Source organism: Ciconia boyciana, chromosome 17 (genome assembly GCF_034638445.1).
Source record: "Ciconia boyciana chromosome 17, ASM3463844v1, whole genome shotgun sequence".
NCBI classification, from domain to species: Eukaryota; Metazoa; Chordata; class Aves; order Ciconiiformes; family Ciconiidae; genus Ciconia; species Ciconia boyciana.
Window position 1 is genome coordinate 1,181,016 of NC_132950.1, and position 18,718 is coordinate 1,199,733.

General features: G+C 50.1%; 1 protein-coding gene across 8 annotated transcripts in view; it reads left to right on the forward strand.

Moving 5' to 3' along the window:
* The window catches only part of LOC140660841 (S-adenosyl-L-methionine-dependent tRNA 4-demethylwyosine synthase TYW1-like), a 110,299-nt gene extending 103,347 nt beyond the window's left edge, over positions 1-6,952 (forward strand). For 4 of the 8 annotated variants that reach the window (XM_072882127.1, XM_072882134.1, XM_072882133.1 and 1 more), the window contains 2 exons: positions 4,705-4,902; positions 6,118-6,743. In XM_072882127.1, the coding sequence (XP_072738228.1) occupies positions 4,705-4,902; positions 6,118-6,210 (291 nt within the window). In that variant the 3' untranslated portion in view covers positions 6,211-6,743. Of the gene's footprint in view, positions 1-3,520; positions 3,698-4,704; positions 6,744-6,857 lie in introns of those variants that run through there. The other 4 variants (XM_072882131.1, XM_072882132.1, XR_012045509.1 and 1 more) reach the window with 3 other exon arrangements.
* Positions 6,953-18,718: the final 11,766 nt, after the last annotated feature.

Below are 18,718 nucleotides of genomic sequence, written 5' to 3' on the forward strand. Positions count from 1 at the left end.
GCCTGGGGAAGAATCAATTTCTTGGACTACTAAATCTTCGTGTCCTCGAGTAGTTAAAGAGTAGCTGTTGCAAGACCCAAAGCTCTGCTTTCTCTTCCCAGTCTTCCCTCTGCTCCTTGGGGATGCTGCGTTGCAGCACAACTCATTGGAGAAAGGTTTCCCATGGGTCCTCTCCCCATCAGGGATGGACTCTGTCCTTCCAACCCAGGGTTTGCTCTGCAAGGATGAGGTCTGCAAGGAGCTGCAGCAGGCTTTGCCCCACTGCTCTGCTTTATTTGCTTATGTAGCCCATACTATTTAGTCCTTTCCTGAAAATACATTAATTTTTTTATTTTAGAGAAAGACCAGAGTGAACGGATGAAGAGAAGCCGCCTCGTTTCAGTGTGTTTTTCTCTGAAGAAAATATAACATTATCCTTGTTAGGACAAACTAATTGATTTTTGGCTGACTTCCATTTTTCAGTGTTAGTGTTTCATGTGTCACCATCTCTGCCTCTCTTCTATATTTTATCCTTTCGTATAAACCCTGTGTTTATTTCTTGGCAATTATGCATGTCTGGAGGAATGTAGTAAATTGTACTACTATATTGTCCTCAATATATGCATGTTTTTACCCCCAAAAATTGCTTATGCAAATATGTTGATAAGAAAAGAAATACACAGTGTGGCTCTTCTCCTTCATGAATGTTGATGGGTTTCTGTAGCGAGAAGCTTCTCTGTCTGCAGTTGGAGAAGCTGTAAACCTACTGCAAAAGGTAATTTCAAGACATTTCCTGTTCATATCCACTCTTCTGAGTTATAAGAGAAAAGGGAGGTGTTAGCCACACTCTGTCGATGCTCCCAGGTAACTTGGTTCTCCATTTTAGTCCTGCCTCCTGATAGTCTTTGCAGTGTATAGTTAGTTTTGCTATAGACTGTTTGAGGGACTGGCCACGTCCATGGACAACACAGCCCCAGGCAGGTAGCTCTGTCCTTTTGCACCATTGCCCTGTGGCTCCCCTGGGTCCAGCCATGCCATTCCTGGCAGAGGTGCGTAACCCCTTGACAAAAGTCCCCAGTGGTGATCCGGCATCACGCCTAGATCTGCTTTTCTGGTCTTGAAGACCATTATGAGTTTCCCCTCATTTCCTTTGCCTCGTTTTCCCAGCATTAATGCCTGCTCGGGGCAGTGCTCCTTGCCCTGGCTGTAGGATCTGCAAAAATCAGACAGGTTTTGTATTGCTGTGCACCGGTGCCATGCCTGTAGGGAGCGATCAGTTGTGGGACCATGGGGACTGGAGCTTGGGGACCAGAGCTCGGGGACCCTGGGACATGAGCTCTGAGGGGAAGGTGCGCACTGGCTCCCGTGTCATCTTGCTGCTCAAGGAAAGCCCTTGGGGAGGGCGAGTTTGCCTTTCCAGACAACACAGCCTGGCTTGAGAGCCAGCTGAAGTAGCTTTATTACTTTTTTTTTATGATGCTAGCTTAAAAAAAAAAAAAAAAGGGTTTCAGCCATTTGTCTTTTGTCGATGTATTTATCACCTTAAAAGACTTAACCAGGTAGTGAAAAATTCAATAAAATACCTGACCGCATTAGTCTGAAATAACACCGATGTTTAGCATTGGCTCGCCTGTTATATGGATGTTGTGAAAGTATTTTGAGTCTTAAATCTTTTGTTATCGATGGAATAATCACAAAATTGTTAAAATCCTATCTGTAAATCTTGTGGGCAATTGAGGCTGTTCTTCCCCACCCCATGTTTGTCTGGTTTTTTTACTCCTCAGCAGAAGTAATTGCTTTCCATGACACTCTTAAAGGATTGCTCCCATTTCTTCATGTTTTATAGCTGTGCTATTGCAGCACTAAAAATATTTAATATTATTTAATCTGCTTTTGTAATGAATCCCAGGCAGCCTTCATTTGGTTGTTCTGGTGGGAACAGTATTGTCAACTTAGTCTGCAGCAGGCGGCTCCCAGCCCTAATAGCTCAGTCGTGTCAGGAGCTGCACGTTCAGATGGAGTCAAAATTAAATAGCTTAAAATCTCACTTTGGTGACCTAGCCAAAGTTCAGGATGCAGAGCAATGCATGTGTTTTATGCAAGCCTGGAGGGTTTTATCCTGCAAGGGAGTGGTTTTATCCCCAGGAAAGCATACGTTATGCTAAGGGGAGCAAGCAATGAGGGGAGGAGAGGGTAGAGGTCCCTTCCAGCCACTCACCCAGCCCCACCTCTCAGCGTCCCACCTTGCTCAGGAGCACAGCCTGAAAGCTGGCGGGTCTGGGCACGCTGCCTTTGGGCCAGCTGCGTCCTTGCTGGCTCCGCTGCGCACTTCCTCTGGTGGCCTCTGAAAGCTTTGCTGCCCAACTCCAGGTGATGGGGACTTTCTGGGACTGGTGTTGGGAGATCTTCGGTTTTATTTCCTTCTGCCGCTAGCCTCATCAAAGGTCACTAACTCCATGGAAGAACACCTGATGTGGTGAGATACAGCCATGGCATGATATGTGGGGGGGTTTAGTTTGCTTCTAAAAAGAGAGAAACCATCTGATTGTGTCCCAGAAACTCCTGCCAGACTCTCATCCCTGTACAAGACCGCTTCTGCCCTCGGCTGGGCAGTGACAGTGTTATACTGATGTTGAAGCTGCTGTGGGTGATGAAAGCAAGCACCAGCACTGATGCCAGCCCATTCATAGGATGGCGGTTTTTTACCCACCCATTGCCAATTAAATCGGTTGTAAGTGCAGCTGCATCACCATTGACTGGCTTGACACAGCAGTCGTCTGAGTGGGGCTTCTTCTAGAAATGGTCTAGAAATAGTTCTCTATCTCCTGCAGGTAATCGTTTGCTGTTTTATGCGGTTTCTAGCTTTAAGATTCTGGAGGGGCAGATATCTGTGTCAGTGTTTGGGTTGGGGGTGGTCTCCAGTAGCCTGCAGTCCATACCCTTGTTTCAGCTGGTCTGGGTGGCACCAGTATCTGCTGTGGCTTTGGTGCTCTTGTTGAGCCACTCTTGACCGCAGGGTTAATGGCTTGTTGCAAGCTCCCCCTTCCATCCTGAAATTAGAGCATCCCGTTGGTTTTCAAGGAAACAGCCTTTACCGAATTATCTATTCAGTGGAGTTCAAGTCTCGGTGGCTTTTTTGTTCTTTATGTGCTAGGTTTCTCTTAGTTGGCCTCAAGGCTATCTAGGGACCCATCTGATGTGTTAGGAGTGCTCCGTACCCATCATGAGAATAAGCTCAACAGCTCGTGTGCTAAACAACTCTCCCATGTGCCATGTGTGTTAAAGGCCTTGCTGGATCCTGTGGGTCGGGGTTTTTTTGCCCTTAAATTTGTGTGAGAATTTGCTGAGTGTTAGCAAATCAAATTTGAGGGGAGCAGGGAGTCTTATGCATGGTGTGAACTTGTCACTTAGCACCTCCACACTCATTAGGAGGGCAGTTCAGGTCTCCTGAGCCTGGATCCTGTATGGGACCTGCTGCTTTACAGGCGATAACATTGTCTCCTCTGCTATTGCTTTATTTGCGGCCGCACGCACTGGAAAGGACATGTCGCCTTGGTGAAACATGGCCTCCACCTTAGCGTATGAAGAATGAGCGCTGGGCAAGTTTATTTACGGCGAGACTTGTTCCCCGCTGTTATGACTCTGCAGTCTCACATCTCTGCTCCATGTGGAGGATGACTCCTGCAAGAATTCGCTGTGATTACGCAGGCAGCAATAGGTTAGCATTAGCAATGTTTGATTGCAAAATTTTGTAGCTGTCAGCAGTTTTTCCAACCAAAAAAGCTTTTAGCTCTTGGGCAGAAAGTCAAGTGCCATTTTAAATGCATAGCCATCAGGTTTTTGAAAAAAACAGGGAGTCAGTCTGTTTTCCCTCTTTTTTTTATTTTTATGAAGTGCATAATAAGCTCTTGGCTTAGATAAATCCTAATTGAGGATTCAGTCAAGGCTGTTGCTAAATTAGCAGAGCAGGTCTGCTAGACAAATGCAGCTTCAGCTTGTCAAAATAAGCAATTCTTAAATTCTCACATGGAAAGAGGATTCATGTCATTAAACCTTTTTATCTTCCCCTGTTCCCAAACACAGCCCTCTTGCCCCTTTCAAGAATTGCCCAAATCCATCCCAATCACCACGGCACATGGCTCTGGTGTTACTCCTGTACCATTTTGCCAGGCTGTGGCTGCCCTGGAGTCAGTGTCACATGCTCGGAACAGGGGCTTTGGTTGACCTTGGAAAGGTCCCTTCATCAAGGGGTACCTGGGCATTGCTCTCAAATGTACATGTTTTCTCCAGGGCTCTTCCAGTTCCCCAAACCAAGGTCTTTCAGGTCTAAGTGACACCGGGAAAGTGCAGACATGCCTGGGAAGGCTTTGGGATGCACCGTAGAAGTGGAGATTATCTGCTCATAGACAGCACTAAATGACTAAAGCTGTAAGAAAAATGGCCATCCTGTATCTGTGTGTGTTGTCAAACCCTGTGGATGAAATGTGGCTCAGAAACAGTAAGTTCTGGGTATTTGTCCACCTGAATTTCTTTTTTTCTATTAAAGCAGTTATCCTACATTAGCTTCTGGATGGCTTTACCCTTGACCTTAATGTGGCTAGAAAATTTAAAAAGACCACAGCTGGGTAACCAATTTAACATGCACCCAGCTTGTCTTAGCATAAATGTGGTATTTGGTACTCCTCATTGCTCCCTGGCTTGGTAACATCTTTCTTTTCCTTCCAGTTCAAGATCAATGGCGAGTGGTGCACCTGGATCAACTACGACCGCTTCCAGGAGCTGGTGCAAGAGCACGAGAGGAGCGGCGGGTCCAAGACATTCACGGCAGCCGATTATGCAGCCAAAACTCCTCGCTGGGCGCTGTTTGGGTCCAGAGAAAGGGGATTTGATCCCTTGGACATAAGATACCAGCGGAAGAACAAAGTGAGAGACATCTCTGGGTGCTGAGGTTTGGCTGGGGCTCACCGAACTCTGAGCTGGCTGGCTGGCTGCTGGATTTTGGTCTCTATTTCTAGGCTAACACCGATTTTTTGAATCTATTCACTTAGATTTTTCTGACATTTGATATTGAGATTGGGTAAAGCCTATATTTAACCCTTCGCTCCTGTTTTTAGGGCTTTTTGGATGAAAATATTTATAATGCTCTCTATCTCAAGATAAATCACAAATGGTGCATGCCAGCAACTTATCGTAACTGGCAACATGATGAGGGAGGCAGCGGCTGTGGTCTCTGCAGCAGAGACTGTTTGGAGTTGGATGTGGAGGGGGAGCGATCGTTTGACTTCTGTGCCCTGCTGCGAGGAGAGCCTGGCACGTGCTGATATCCAACTCGGCAGCAAAATGTTCCGCATCCATAAGGATAAGTGCCAAGGGGATTTCAGTGCCACAGGCTGGTTGGATCTGTGCAGGTGGGACCACAGAAGGATCTGGATCTAAAAGCCTGATTCCTGCTGGAAGTATCATTGTACAGACAGTAACAAAGATTTATGTATTTTAAACGCTGGTGCCAATTCCTATAAAGACCCCAACCAAGAAACTGAAGCTTGGGAATGGTATAAGTAACAGCACCGCTCTTAATACCGTCTGCAACTTCTGGTATCTCTCCAAATATTTTCCAACTTCATGGGTTTGGCAATGAATATTTTCCGAGTAGTTTTATCCCACTCCCCCAGCAGCCCTAAACAACACATATAATTCTTCAAAGCCCCATTAGGCTCCTGCTGTGTGTGTCCAGTGTCCTGCTGATGGTGAGGACGTGCTCTGGGGAGCCAGCAGGCTTGGGGGTCAGCAGGTGGCTTCCTTCACTCCGCACGGGCAAGTCGACAGTGTCACTGCTGGTTTGGGTGGAGGTGGTAATCTGATGTCAATGAAAACTGAATCCAGTTGAGATCTGTTGTGTCAAGAAACCAACTCTCTTCGTTTGGAGAGGTGATGTCTAGGCACGAGGTCCAGTGATGTGTCCCTGGGTGTTGCTCTTGGAGACCCTGAGCTGTGCCTGGCACTCTTTTGGAGGTACTGCAGCCTGGCTGGAAAATTGCATTTAAATGAGAGGAGGGCTGGGTTGTTTACTGTTGGGAAAATCCCCACTTTCATGTGCTGACGATCTTTCCTTTTCTGTTTATGCAACATCCGCGTCAGCTGCAGTCCCTGACGAGTTGCAGAGGATCAGTGTGCAAACACCCGGGGCAGACCCCCGATGTCCGGCTGTGCCTTCAGTTGCCAAATGGCTGAACTAGGCTATAACGCTACCGCTTCCCGGCTAGCCTCCCACGCCTCTGCCAGTGGCTTCCACCCTTTGGCAGCCCCCGAGGCACGGGGCAGCGCTGGCTGCTGTCCTCCTCCCTCCCTGTGCCCAGCCAGCCTTTTGGGGTGAACGGGCTGGGGTGTGGGAGGGCAGCGGACAACAGGGCTCCCCCATTACCTCAGTCTGCTGCGTGGTGGCTTGACCCTTCAGCTGAGGAGTCTGTCCGACCCAGCTGCAGAGAGAGCTTTAACTTAGACCCAGAGGTGTCAGCTGCTGGTGGGAAGAAAAATACAGTCGTGCTCGAGTGGTTTTTGTTCTCCTGTTGAACTCCAGGAGCACAGATCAGAGGCGTTCACAATGCTTCCACCTTCACAGCGAGGTCCATAAACCTGCAATGCCCAGCGCCCGTGGCACTGTGGATAGGACTGTTCTGAGATCGTGATTATTTTTTTAAAAAGAACCTCATTTCTTAAACTGTAAAAAGTATTTCTAAAGAAGAAAGAAAATAAAGTAATTTTCCGTAGAGCACCTTTGTTGTCATTGCTGTATGAGACTTTGTGAGAGGGGATGCTAAAGGGATTTTAAGGAGATCAAAAGCACAAACATTGCAGAATATCTTCTTTTTTCTTGATAGCACGTGGAGTGGAAGGGAGAGCATCTGTGTATCCATGGATGATGGAGAGGGCTTGGCTGATGGGAGGCTGCTCTAGCAGGTCAGTCACCTGGTTCCTCTCCCCAAAGCACTGAATGGAGGTTGGAGGTGGTGGTAAGAAGTCACTGTACTTCCTCAGGCCCATGCCAAGCAGGACACAGAGGGCACCAGCAAGCCCTGGGAGGGACAGGACACTTTCAAGCCATCTGTCCATCTTCCTACAACAGAAACCTGACACGATAATGTTGCTGCTGTGTGCATTGCATCACCAAAGTCCAACTGTGGGACTCCCAACCCCAAGGTGTGATTGCATCTGCCTGGAGGCTGAGCTCGGTGGGCCGAGTGTCCCAGCCAGGCTGGTGAGACCCTGTGCCCAGGCCACTGTGTGTCATGGCCAGTCTTGAAAGCTGCTGTCGGGGTGAGCCAGGCCATGGTCATGGTGAGATCTTATCTTCTGGGCTGTTAGTGCTGCTTCCCAGCTAAGACGTGTCCACATGTTTCATCCTTTACAGCCCCATTCGTGGGAGCTGGCGAGTACCAAGCTGAGCTGGAAGGGCACCTGCTTGTTGCCTTCTTCCACCAGAAAATGTTTTTTTGTGTTCTTGGGGATGCATTTTGCTGTTCAGTGAATGGTGGAGGAGAGACATGGATTCATTAAGGCACTGAAAACTCTGGGTGAGGATCTTTTGGGTCAGTGGTGGGCACCTGTCTTCAAGCAGGGTCTCCAAAATTACTTTTTTCTTCCTTTCCTGACTATATTTTAAAAAAATACCTCCTAAATCCTCATGGGAGGTTAGTCTTAGGGATTTGATTTCCTTAAGAAACAGGCTAGAGAAAGGATGCTCTCCTTTTTCCTCGGGGAGAAGGATTTGTCCTGTTCTCACCACGGCTTCACTAGGGCGATCCCGTCCTCTGCTCATCACTCTGTTCTCTTGGTCACGTTTGACACCGTTGAACTCCTATCTGGGCTTTGGGGTGAAGGTTAGCAGTATGGGAAAGCCTAGATGTTCTGTGCTGAAAGATTCGAAGCTGTTAACAGGAAAAAATATGTTTACTAGTAAGACCTGTACTCTGACTCTTGCTTCTGATGGGAGGGATGCTGTGTGGAGAAGGTGACTTCTCAGAAATTCCCAGTGTTGGACCACGTTTGAGTTAAAAACTGTTGTGTTCTGGGCTTATTTTGCAGAACGAATGCAGCTTGAGTAAAAATACCAGGGCCGAGATGCAGCTACCTGAACACAGATGTTTAGTAGGTGCATAGACCTCTCTAGCCACCAGCTGTGCTCTGCAAGACTCTTGGAAGACCTGGCTCACATTTGCCAGCCCAGGCAGTTGTCCCAGGGCATCTCCCAAGCCACCAGATGTATGTTTAGGTAGTGGTCTTCCCTGTTTTCTGATCAGCTGTGGGGTTACTGTCATCCTGCCGTTCCTCTGTGTGACCTCTTGTAAATGTAGAGCATGGGGGGACCTTCCTGTAGGACTGTCCTAGGGAAGGGAAGTTGTTCATGCCATAAGAAATAAAGGTCCACAAGTATTTCACTGCCTCCTCATTACCAACCTCCTGTGGGTCAGGTTAATTGAGGTCGTTAGCAGCTTAGGCAAGACATGAGCTTTTTGTGGGACTGTTGTTAACCCTGGAGCATCAGTTGTGTGTGGCCACAGCTGGAGCTTTGGGCTGGCTATTTGGTGTCCACCATAACCCACCAGATTCCCCTCCATGGATGCCAGCTCTTCTGCACCTATTCCTCCTTCCTGGGACAGACACCTCCATCCTGCACCCACCTCCCTGACAGATGAAGCAGCCATAAATCACCAGTGTTCACCCCAATCCCTTGCTCGTCCACGGTGAGCCCTGGTAGGAGCCGGTGCTGCCCTGGGAGAGGTGGCCCCTGCGCTGGAGGAGCCCTGGGGCTGCTGCCCTCAATGGCTGCTGTGGTGTAAAATGCTCCATAAAACCCTGGCAGTGCCTTCCCTTGGAAATCCTGGGGGAGCCCTAAAGAAAACTGTCTGTGTGTTTTCTCTGTGCTGTGGCATAAGCACTATTTCTTCTCCCAGCCCCCCCTTGGGACGCACAAATTGCTGCTGTTCCCGTTACACAGTGCTTCTCTGCGGGCCATTTGGCTCAGCTGAAATAACTTGTTGGTGCTGTAAGAGGCCTTTCTCTGATCCTCCCTGTGTCCCCACGCTCCCTTCATCCTCCCTGATCCTCCCTGCATCCTCACACTCCCTCCATCCTTCTCCCTGATCCTCTGCACCGTGCTCCGGGGAAAGTCTCTGCTGAGCGGGTGCTGGTGGCAGGTTTGCAGCCCTGGAGATGGGGCTGATGGGGCCACCACCCCTGGGGCTTGGAGGAGAGGGCAGTGGAGAGGGACAAGCTGGGTGACCTGCACTGAGGCCAATGCTGCAGCATCCCCATGCAGATTGGCAGCTGGGATGTCTTTGAAAAATCATGACTTTCCCTGCTCAGTGGCTAGAGGGAAAACACAGCCCCCAAATACCAGGCAGGATGGTAACCAGGGCTGCGTCCTGCCCGCTTGCCCCCTCTGGGGCCCATCTGACATCTGGAAGCTGCTCTGAGAGCAATTTGGGCAGGATTTGCTCCTGCAATTACACTTCAATTGCCTTGTGCTTAAAGCAAATCTTTCAACGCACGTATCCGAAAGCAATCCTCTTACACAAGTAGCTTTCAGTTGTACCACTTAATACAAATCGCCAGCTATAGCTATTTTGGAGACACGCTAAATTGAAGACCCAGCCAGCCAGTGTGGGTTGCTGCTGTAGCTCCAGCCGTCTGCAGGCGGTCGTGAGGATCGTGCTCCGGGTGTGCTGGGGCCCGGGAGCTTCACTTCTGCTGGGAGGGTTTTTTTTAACTTGCTCTCTAAGACCAGAATTTCATGCCTCACCTGAAATTGCTTCTTTTAGATTTAAAATAGATTGCCACTCACCGGGATGCTCGTGTGGGCTGGAGGTTGTGTTTTTTTCACAGGGAAGCTTTAATGTTATGGGATGCACTCTGGATAAAAGTGATCTTTAGTTAAACGAGGTCTTTTCTACTCTGCCAGAGATCGGTAAAAGATCCCAGTCTGGGAAAACCTCTCCAAAGTCACGATTTCAGAACCAGCCCATGCTCTTGTGATGGTGATGCTCTGTCGCTCTAAATATGTTTGACTTTGTAACTGGGTAATGCCAACCCATTTTCCATAGGTTTCGATCTGGACCAGAGCCACCCTCCAGCAGCACATGCCTATGGTGCTGCTGGGGTGCAGGGGTCTCCATCCTCCTCGCTGCCCCCAGGGCTGCCCAGGACCCCCCCAAAGAACTGCCCTCCCTCCGGTTTGGGGGGGTTTTGCCCAAAGCTGGGGCACGATGTGCTTCCTGGGCGCCGTTCTTCAATAGCCTGAGGGACCTGTTCTTCAATAGCCAACCTGGAGGCTCAGGAGATTCCATTCTAAAGGCAAAAAGGGCGCAAATTATTTTAACCACTTCAAGCCAGGGAGCATTTGAGGAGCCCTGTGCCCCGGTTCCTCTGCCTGCTCCGGCTCGTCCTTCTGTGGGACAGGCTGGCATCCCTCCTCGCCGCGCTGCAGGCTCTGTCCGGCCGCGCTGCCGTTGTGCCCTGACTCACGGGGTGAGTCATTTGGAATGGGGGTTGCGTTTCATTTTTTAATGAGGATAAATATATTTGTTTCCAAAAATCTCCAGCAGGAAAACATCCCCCAAACAGAGAATTGTCATCCATCAGCTTTGTCTTCATCTGGCTTCGCTCCTAAATCATTTATGATGTTAGAGCTGCTATTGTGTCTCGAGGGGAAAGGAAGAAGATATCTGAATTAATTGAAGGAAGGGCATCTTTTTCATTTCGTCAACTGCAAACTGAGCCAGGAGTTGGCAAAGGCTGCAGGCCCCGCGGGAGGGGACCCGACCCAGCAGCGAGAACATGTGCTGCTCTAGCAGCTCGCTGCGTTGAAGGGGAGGCAATTAATCCTGGGGAAATATTTCAAAGGAAGGCCTTGCTTTTCTGGAGCTGAGCTTTCCCGGAGGTGGGAGCTCATCGGTTCCTTCCCCTCCTCCTCCTTGGCTCAGTCTCCGTATTCTCCCCTCCCCGGCCAAGTGAGACGAAACAGCAACCGCTCGCTGCAGCAGGGGTGGAGGTGGCAGGAGCTCCCGGGTCTCATTTCCAGCAGGGATGGGACATGTAGGAAGAGGCAGGGAACCCATGCCAGGCATCACCCAGCTCCTTCAGCCAGACCGAATCTTCGCTCCCAAAATCCGTCCAGCACGATTGAAGCCAATGAGAGCACGAAGCAGGTGTGATTTTATGGCTGTCACCATCCACCGCCCCATCTCTGGTGCCCACGTCCCCCTTCCAGTGTGGGGCACAAGCCCATGTGGACGCATCCTCCAGCTTCCTGGAGCAGGGCCACCGAGCTTGGGTTGTCTCCCTGGTGCTTAGACAAATCCCAGCCTCTCGCTTCATCCCAAAGCCTTCCTCTGTTATTACTTGGAAAGACTGAGGAAGAAAAGGTCTTTCTGCACAGTGCTGGTGACCCCAGGTCATGAGCCATCATCAAAAAGGTGATGCTGAGATGATCTCCCATCCCAGGAGATGCTGGGAAATGATTGCAGAAAGATGGCAGAGGTGGCGATACTCACCTGCAAGAGCAAATTGCTGGTTTAAATTAATTATCAATGTCTTCTGCAAGTGGGGAAGCCCCAGGTGGAGAGAGGCCACAGCAGTGAGAGGGCAGGGGGTGCCTGGGGTGGGGAGAGCCTGGGCTGGCCCGGGCAGGGGACAGGGAAGGGGTCCCGAAGTCCTGCAGCCGCTGATGCTGAGGGTGGCTGGAGACGCAGCAGGGCCCTGGAGATGCAAAGAGGCGGACGCCGGGAACAGTTATATTTAGTCTGGCGATTTCAAGCATTTCCCCCAGAAGCTGCTGTTCGTGTCGGACTGGATATAAGTTACTGTTGCAGCAGGCTTTCTGTTGGTTTTACTGTTTATTCTGCTTTTTTTTAACAAAAGCCTGCCCTGTGTTCTTGGCACTATCCCCCAGGTCTCGTACCCTGGCTGTGACTTTCCCTGGCTCCCGGCCGACCCTCCTCCCTCTCCCCAGGGACTGATGTAGCCGGAGCTCCCTGTGCTGCCCTTCACAGCCAAGGGGGACCTGGCGTGTGCGTCCCCGACAGGATATCGCTGTGTCTGACCTGGCCTTGTCCTTTTATACCTCTACAAACCCAATGTGGTGGCTTGGAAATGCCACTTGATGCCGCCTCCCTGGAAGATGCTTGCTTGGCTGCAGCGCCCAGCCCTGGGGACAGCCCATCCCGGGGACACCCCATCCCAGGGCTGGAGCAGCCTCTCTGTCTGTAGGCTGCCAAGGCCACGGCCCCATACGTGTATTAAAAGTGTCCAAAATGGCTGTTCCCAATGACAGATCTCCCAGGATGGCTGTGGGCTCCTCCAAAGGATGCTACAGGGGTAGTGAAGATGCAGCCCTGCACTGGGGACGGCATTCCTGCACAGGGCTCCCCACTTCCACTGGAAAATTCTGGGGGGATGCAACACAGAAGATGCCAAAAATTGCTGGATCTCCAGTACAAGAGGGTTTGTTACAGCAGGAAGAAGCTATAGCAGCTAATCCCTCGTCCCAGCTGTGCTGGTGCGGTCCAGGTCAGAGAGGAGCCAGGAGCAATCGCGCTGGCCTGGGCATCCAAGCCTTCCAATAAATGGTAATAAGCTCAGTTCTGGTTTTCCATTAAATTTAGATTATATCTCTTGGGAGATTTAATTAGTTTTTTTTAAAATTTTATTTTCTCCTACACTTTTCTCTACCTTCATGTATTGTAATTTTTTTTTTAAGTAACAAAGTGACTAAAGGTTTTTTTTTAAAATAAGCTGTTCTCTTGAATGAAGAAGGAAACTTCTCAAGGGTTTCACAACCTAAAAATGAATGTTTGAACTGGAAGATGAGCTGGGAAGGGTCTTTTGTCGTGGACAGTTTCTGCTTCAATGATTTGGAATTTTCACATTCTTCCCCATCTCATTTCAGGGTGGGCTCAAGCCCGTCGGGCAGCTGCCAGGATGGGTGGGTGCTCGCTGCCAGGACGTCCTGGCTACGGGAAGCCAGACCCCCTGCTCCCCAGTGCATGCTGACTGGTGGCATCTTTGGAATGAAACTTTCTAAACAAAAGTAAATCTCCAGGATAGATCAAAATCGATGAGAAAGCTTGCAAGAAATCATTCCAGCCAAAAAAAACCCCCAACCTGAAAAAATTCAGAACAGCAGCAATTGCTTGGAAAAATATTGTGGTTAAATGCTGATGGGAGAAATCCTCCAAAACGTGGTGCTGGTTTTTTGCTCTGATGGAGCCTGGCTTGCATAAGCGTGAGCTAGTTCAGCTCCCTAAACCAGCCAAGGACTAGTCCCTTGCTTGCAGGGTGGGTTGGAAGCCCTCGGCCATCCCAGCTGGGTGACCACGAGGGACAAGGGACGTGTCCGTTTGCCTCCTGCACACACCTGCACCTCTGCCGGGGCCAGCTCCATCACCTCCATCCTGCCACCGCATCGCCGTACGCCTTTCCTATCACTGGGATTTTTTAGGGATGCTGATAATAACATAATCCTCACCTCTGGGGCAGCCATCTGGGAGCTTAAACTGCCACTGCCTGGCTAAATTTCATCCTCTTTGCCAGGGGCTCAGATTAGATCAGCTGTTTAAATCATCTTAGCACTAAATACATGTTATTTGGAAAACAGAGAGAAAGCATCAAAGACATGAATAATTAGCTGTTAAACACCGCAGCCGCATGCGGTGGCTTGCCCCAGGAAATGTGAAGCCGCTTGTCAAATTATCGGCAGCCCCCCCGAGCTGCTGAGCTGTCATCAGCAACTGGTAATTTCTCCTCTGGCTGGGGCTGGGGGAGGACGGCAAGTGAAACCCCGCTGGCAGGTTGGTTTGCCCCGTAATCATGAAGACGGGACCTGGCTGTGAAGTTCTGCAGCGAAATGGGCTTGTTGCACCTTGTGGTGTTGCTACATCCCAGCCATGAGGGTCTATAAGGGGGGAATGATGCCTTCAGGCAGCTGGTGTGTCACCGGCAGCATCTCACACCCTTGGTGGAGCCGGCAGAGAGGCAGTGCTGCCTTGCTTCCCCTGCCTTAGTATCGGTATTTCCACTTCTTTCTCCAAAAACCCAAAACCCACTGGTGCTGGGGGGCTGGAGAGCCCCCAGGGAGGTTTGCATGGAGCCGCCAGCATTGCAGGCAGCCGTGCTGCCTGCATGGCTGCCTGCACCCTGTGCTCGGTCACCAGTTCCTGCCTTCCCTGCTTAAATATGTGATATAAAACACATCCACTTGCTTCTAAATCTTTGCTTAATCTGAGTTTTACTCATTCCCTCCCCATAGCTGTTATTTCCCTCTCTGGCTGTATTTGGCCCTGATGTTTTGGCAGTGCAGGAGGGACAGGGCGTCCAACATCCAGGAGGTCGCAGGACTCATAAGTACAGAAATTGCAGCCTTTTTTTTGGGTCGGGTCCTGTTGTCCTGCTCGAAACCCTCCTGGGGCAGCTGCCCAGCAAGAAGATGATAGCAAAATATTGCTCTTTTCCCCATCTCCCCAGCCTGCCACTGCTGCTGTCCCACGCACCCATCCTTTCCTGGGGGGAGCAGCTTTAGGGTTTTCAGAAACATGTTCGTCTGGGGTTTATTTTCAATAAAAGGCAAGATCCACAGGAATCCAGTCCAGAAATACAAAACCAGACCCACCAGCACTTTATTTCATTGAGACACACATCTGCTTAGCGCGGGAGAAGATGGCCCCAGAAATCCTGTGCTTATTCCATCCCTCAAATCATGCTTACAAACAACGTGATTTAAATAAGAAAACTGAGTTAAGGGTGATATTTGCTAATCGACTGTGTGGTTTGAAGCAAGCCACGTCTGAAGAAGCGTTTCATCCTGAGCTGGGGGGTCTGGCTCCGTCAGCAGGCGATGCCCCCCATCACGCCGTGCCCCTCGCTGCGGCTCGGGCACCTCCGCTCCCCTGCAAGGCGGCTGCAGTGCCCGCTGCCGGGGCGCAGTCACGTCAGCTGGCAACAGGTAAGGGCATAATTTATATGTGGCATAAAAGGCTGCCGCAAATGAAAGTGAAATAACTCTCCTTGACTTGTTTTAACATAAAAACTACAGGTTATGTACTATTTAAGGAGATCCTACAAGGCCTTTTTTATGTGAAAATAGGCTAATTAACAACAATAATACAATAAAACAATAAATAATAAAACAACATTGACAAAGATAAATAGGTGTGGCTTACAGTTTCTATTTGCCACTTTGGGACAACTGTTTGGCTTCAGATTCTGCTTTCCCCTTCCCCTTAGAGGATGGACACTGACGGCACATCAAGGTGCCCTTCAGGTTTCGGGGAGCCAGGGGCTCCCATCCTCACCTCAGCTCCTCCGGACTGGGAACGGCTCTTCCCAGGCATCCATCACCGGCTCTGATCTTTCTATGGTTGCAAGCCAGAGAAGTGAAGACACATTTTTTTGAGCCTGTGGGTTTAACTTGAACTTTTCTCCTTTTTTTTTGCTTCTTGCCCAGGTGCAGGCTGGACATGTAAAGCCTTAACCCATCTTTTCTCTTTCTGGTTAACATCCAGCCGCTGGATGTGGACTGCTGCATGCCAAGGTCTGTTCTTTCCCCTGGCCACAGTCAAACCTTATCAGGGGCTGGTGGGGCATCGGCCAGCATGGGCTGTGCTTGCAGCGTCGAGGTGATATAGGTTATAACAGAGTTGTCCTCTCCAGCATGCGGTGATGGTGGGTTTTGTTGCACTGAGGCTGCGTGGTCCTTGCGAGGGAGCTAATAAATAAAAATCCACCTCGGAACTTTTGCATGGGATTCATGCTGTGTGGCATGTTTCAGCACAACGCGGGGTTCCTGGAGGGATTTCTAGCGTGCTTCAGTCTCCTCCAGCAGACCACCCTGTGAATGATACAATACATTCTCCACATATTATGGAAGTCTACTTTCCAGATTTATTTAGAAGGAAAACCAGCGGTGAGCTCTGCAGGCAGGAGCTGAGGCTGTGAAACGCCGGATCGTGGCATTAGCACGCTAATAATAAAATATTGTTCTTTGGTGGCAGGCTTACAGCATTACAAGAAAAGCTGCTCTGAGCTCTTCTCAGCTTATGTGGGGAGCGCCGAAATACCTGCACCGCTGCTCTCCCAACATCTGCTCAGAACAAAGCTTTTTGGTTTCTTTAAACAGATAAGCTACGAAAGCTGCTAAACACTGTGGAAAAACAGCAGTGAGAAAGCAAAGCCACAGAAATTGAAGTTATTATCCAGCTTTTTCATCTTGAACCACACTTGGAGGGATGGGGGATGGAGCCAGCGATCTCCATTCCCGGTGAGGACTCTGAGTCTGGTCACACTTGTGACATCTCAGGGTGGTGGCATGCAGCTACGTGCATGGCCCCATGCGGTGGCCAAGTGGAGCCCTTGAGGACATGGGGACACAAAAGTCCCCATCCTGTGGGAGCCCTCTCCAATGCCAAGCTGCCCACTGTCCTTGTACCCTGGGGAGCACATGGTTTCTAGAAGGTCTGCAAATGCCCACTTGGAAAAGGAGCAAACGTGCATGGATGTGTGTGGTGGGTTGACCTTGGTTGGCTGCCAGGTGCCTACCCAGCCGCTCACTCACCCTCCCTCCTTGGCAAGACAGGGAGAAAATAAGATGAAAAAGCTCATGGGTTGGGAGAATGGCATCGAAGCTGCTCAAAATGAAGCACCAAATCATGCCTCCTCGTTTGAGGAAGCGATGATGAATGTCTCCCGGCCACAACAAATACTGCTGGAGCAGAGAGCACCCAAGGAGCAGTGTAGCCTTGGCGTGCGGTTGTGTAATGCACAGTGAGAAGACACGGAGCTAAAATCAACGTTGCCACTTCCTTTGCTGCAGGCACCATGCATCACTCGGAGAAGTGTGCCAAGGTAATCGCCACCTTTCCTTGAGCACATTTGTGTCTACTTTTAAAATGTCAGGGACAAAGCTGGTTGCTCAAATTCTCTGTAACTAAACCAAGTTGTTCATCTCATGGAGGTGGCCCCTCCACGATTAAGTCTGCAGTGATTTGGGGGCTCCCCTTGCAAAGAGGGACCATGCTTGGGGCAAAGCCCTCCTCGGGGATGGGGGATCACCTTGTCCCTGGGTTTCCTCTGATCCTGGAGCTCTCTGCAAAGGGGCTTATGGCTGGAGAGTGGATGGGGACGTCATGTTTTTCCCCTTCACTCCCTTTGGGTCTGCCCCTGCCCTTGGGAAGAGGATGGGACAGGTCCCACCAGCCCCACCGGGGTGGTTAATGTGAGCTTAAAGACAAGGAGTGGACATGATGTGGTTTTTTTCAACAGCCCCATAAGAAAGCAGCAAGTTTCATGTAACAAAATGAGGGATAACATCTGGCTGGGGTCTCAGTGGGGATGGAGCACCCCTCACTGCCCTGGCTGTGCTGCGGGCTGTCTGTGTCCGCTGTCAGGCTGCCAGCCCGTGATGCTGTGCTCGTCCTAGGCATATCTAAAGGGAACGAGATCTGCTGCCTGTTATTTTAAAAGGGAAAATGTGAAAACAGTAAATGGGAGTTGGGTCCCATAGTCCTCCCTGCTAGGAAGGCAGGCTTTGATCGCACTGCTGCAGGCAGGACCTCCTCAGGTGAGCAGGGCTTGCCAGCACTCTGCTGCATGCTGTGCTGGGGCTTAAGAACAGGTTATTCCCACATTTTTGCTTCTTTACATGTTTTTCCTTCTTTATCCTTTCCCATAAGATTTCAGGAAGACTCACAGCAAGGGAGGTGTGAATGGCTGGAAGCATATTTGGTGCTCGCATAGTGCTTGCTGGGTATGGGAGACCCATGCTTAGCCCCAGCTCCAGGAATACACACTCCTGTGGCAGTCAGCAGTATCAAATCTATGGGAAAGAGATGTGTTTATCTGTGATTTCAAGGTCTTTGCTGCTTCCCCAGCAGCCCACCATGGCTCCTTGAGGGTTCTTCAGGAGAACAGCAACAAGCATCCATCTCCACCTCCACCCTCATGCACCGCAGTAAAGGTGGACATGGCCAACAGCAAAACCCATTCAGTCCCTGTAGTTATTTTCATAAAACCTCCACTTTCTGCAATTTGTGCTCTTCCAGGTCAGTGTTACATGGTATTTCCCCCAGCCTTAAGGGCCATACTGCTGCATGGAAGCAGCAATGTGGCTAGCAAAGGGCTCTGGAGGAGGAAAACCAGCAGTAGGTGATTTCTCTACAGGTGGACCGGGCTTGCTGTAAGGGCAGCAGGAGGGAGGGACTCAGGCAGGGAGCTTGGGAAGGTTATAAAAGCTACTGAGGCTGCCCAAATGGAAGGAGGTTGCTTTTAAGCTTCAAAGGTAGGTCCTTGAGCATGGGGGAGTTGATGCTGAAGGATGTCACTGCTTGTGGTGGTGTTTGAGGTGAGTTTTGCAGCCTGGTGGGACCAGGGGTGGGGATGTGCTGCCCACAGTGCCATATCAGATAAACTCTGCTGGTGGGGTTAGTGGTGACTATGGCTTTGAGGCCTCTTGGCTGCCTTTCTTTGGGACCCATGAGGTGAGGGCTGCTGGCAGCTCTGCCCTGCCAGACCGGGTTCTGCTGCAGGCGGATGAGGAGGGTGCACCCCACACCTGGCAGTGGGGTTAGAGGTGGCAAATGAATCCTGAGAGGTGGCGGGTGGGAAACCTGCTGGGAAATGGCCATGAAATAGAGCAGCAATTGCTCCAGTGCTTTACAGCATTAGCAAAATTAATCTTACCGCTTCAAGAGCA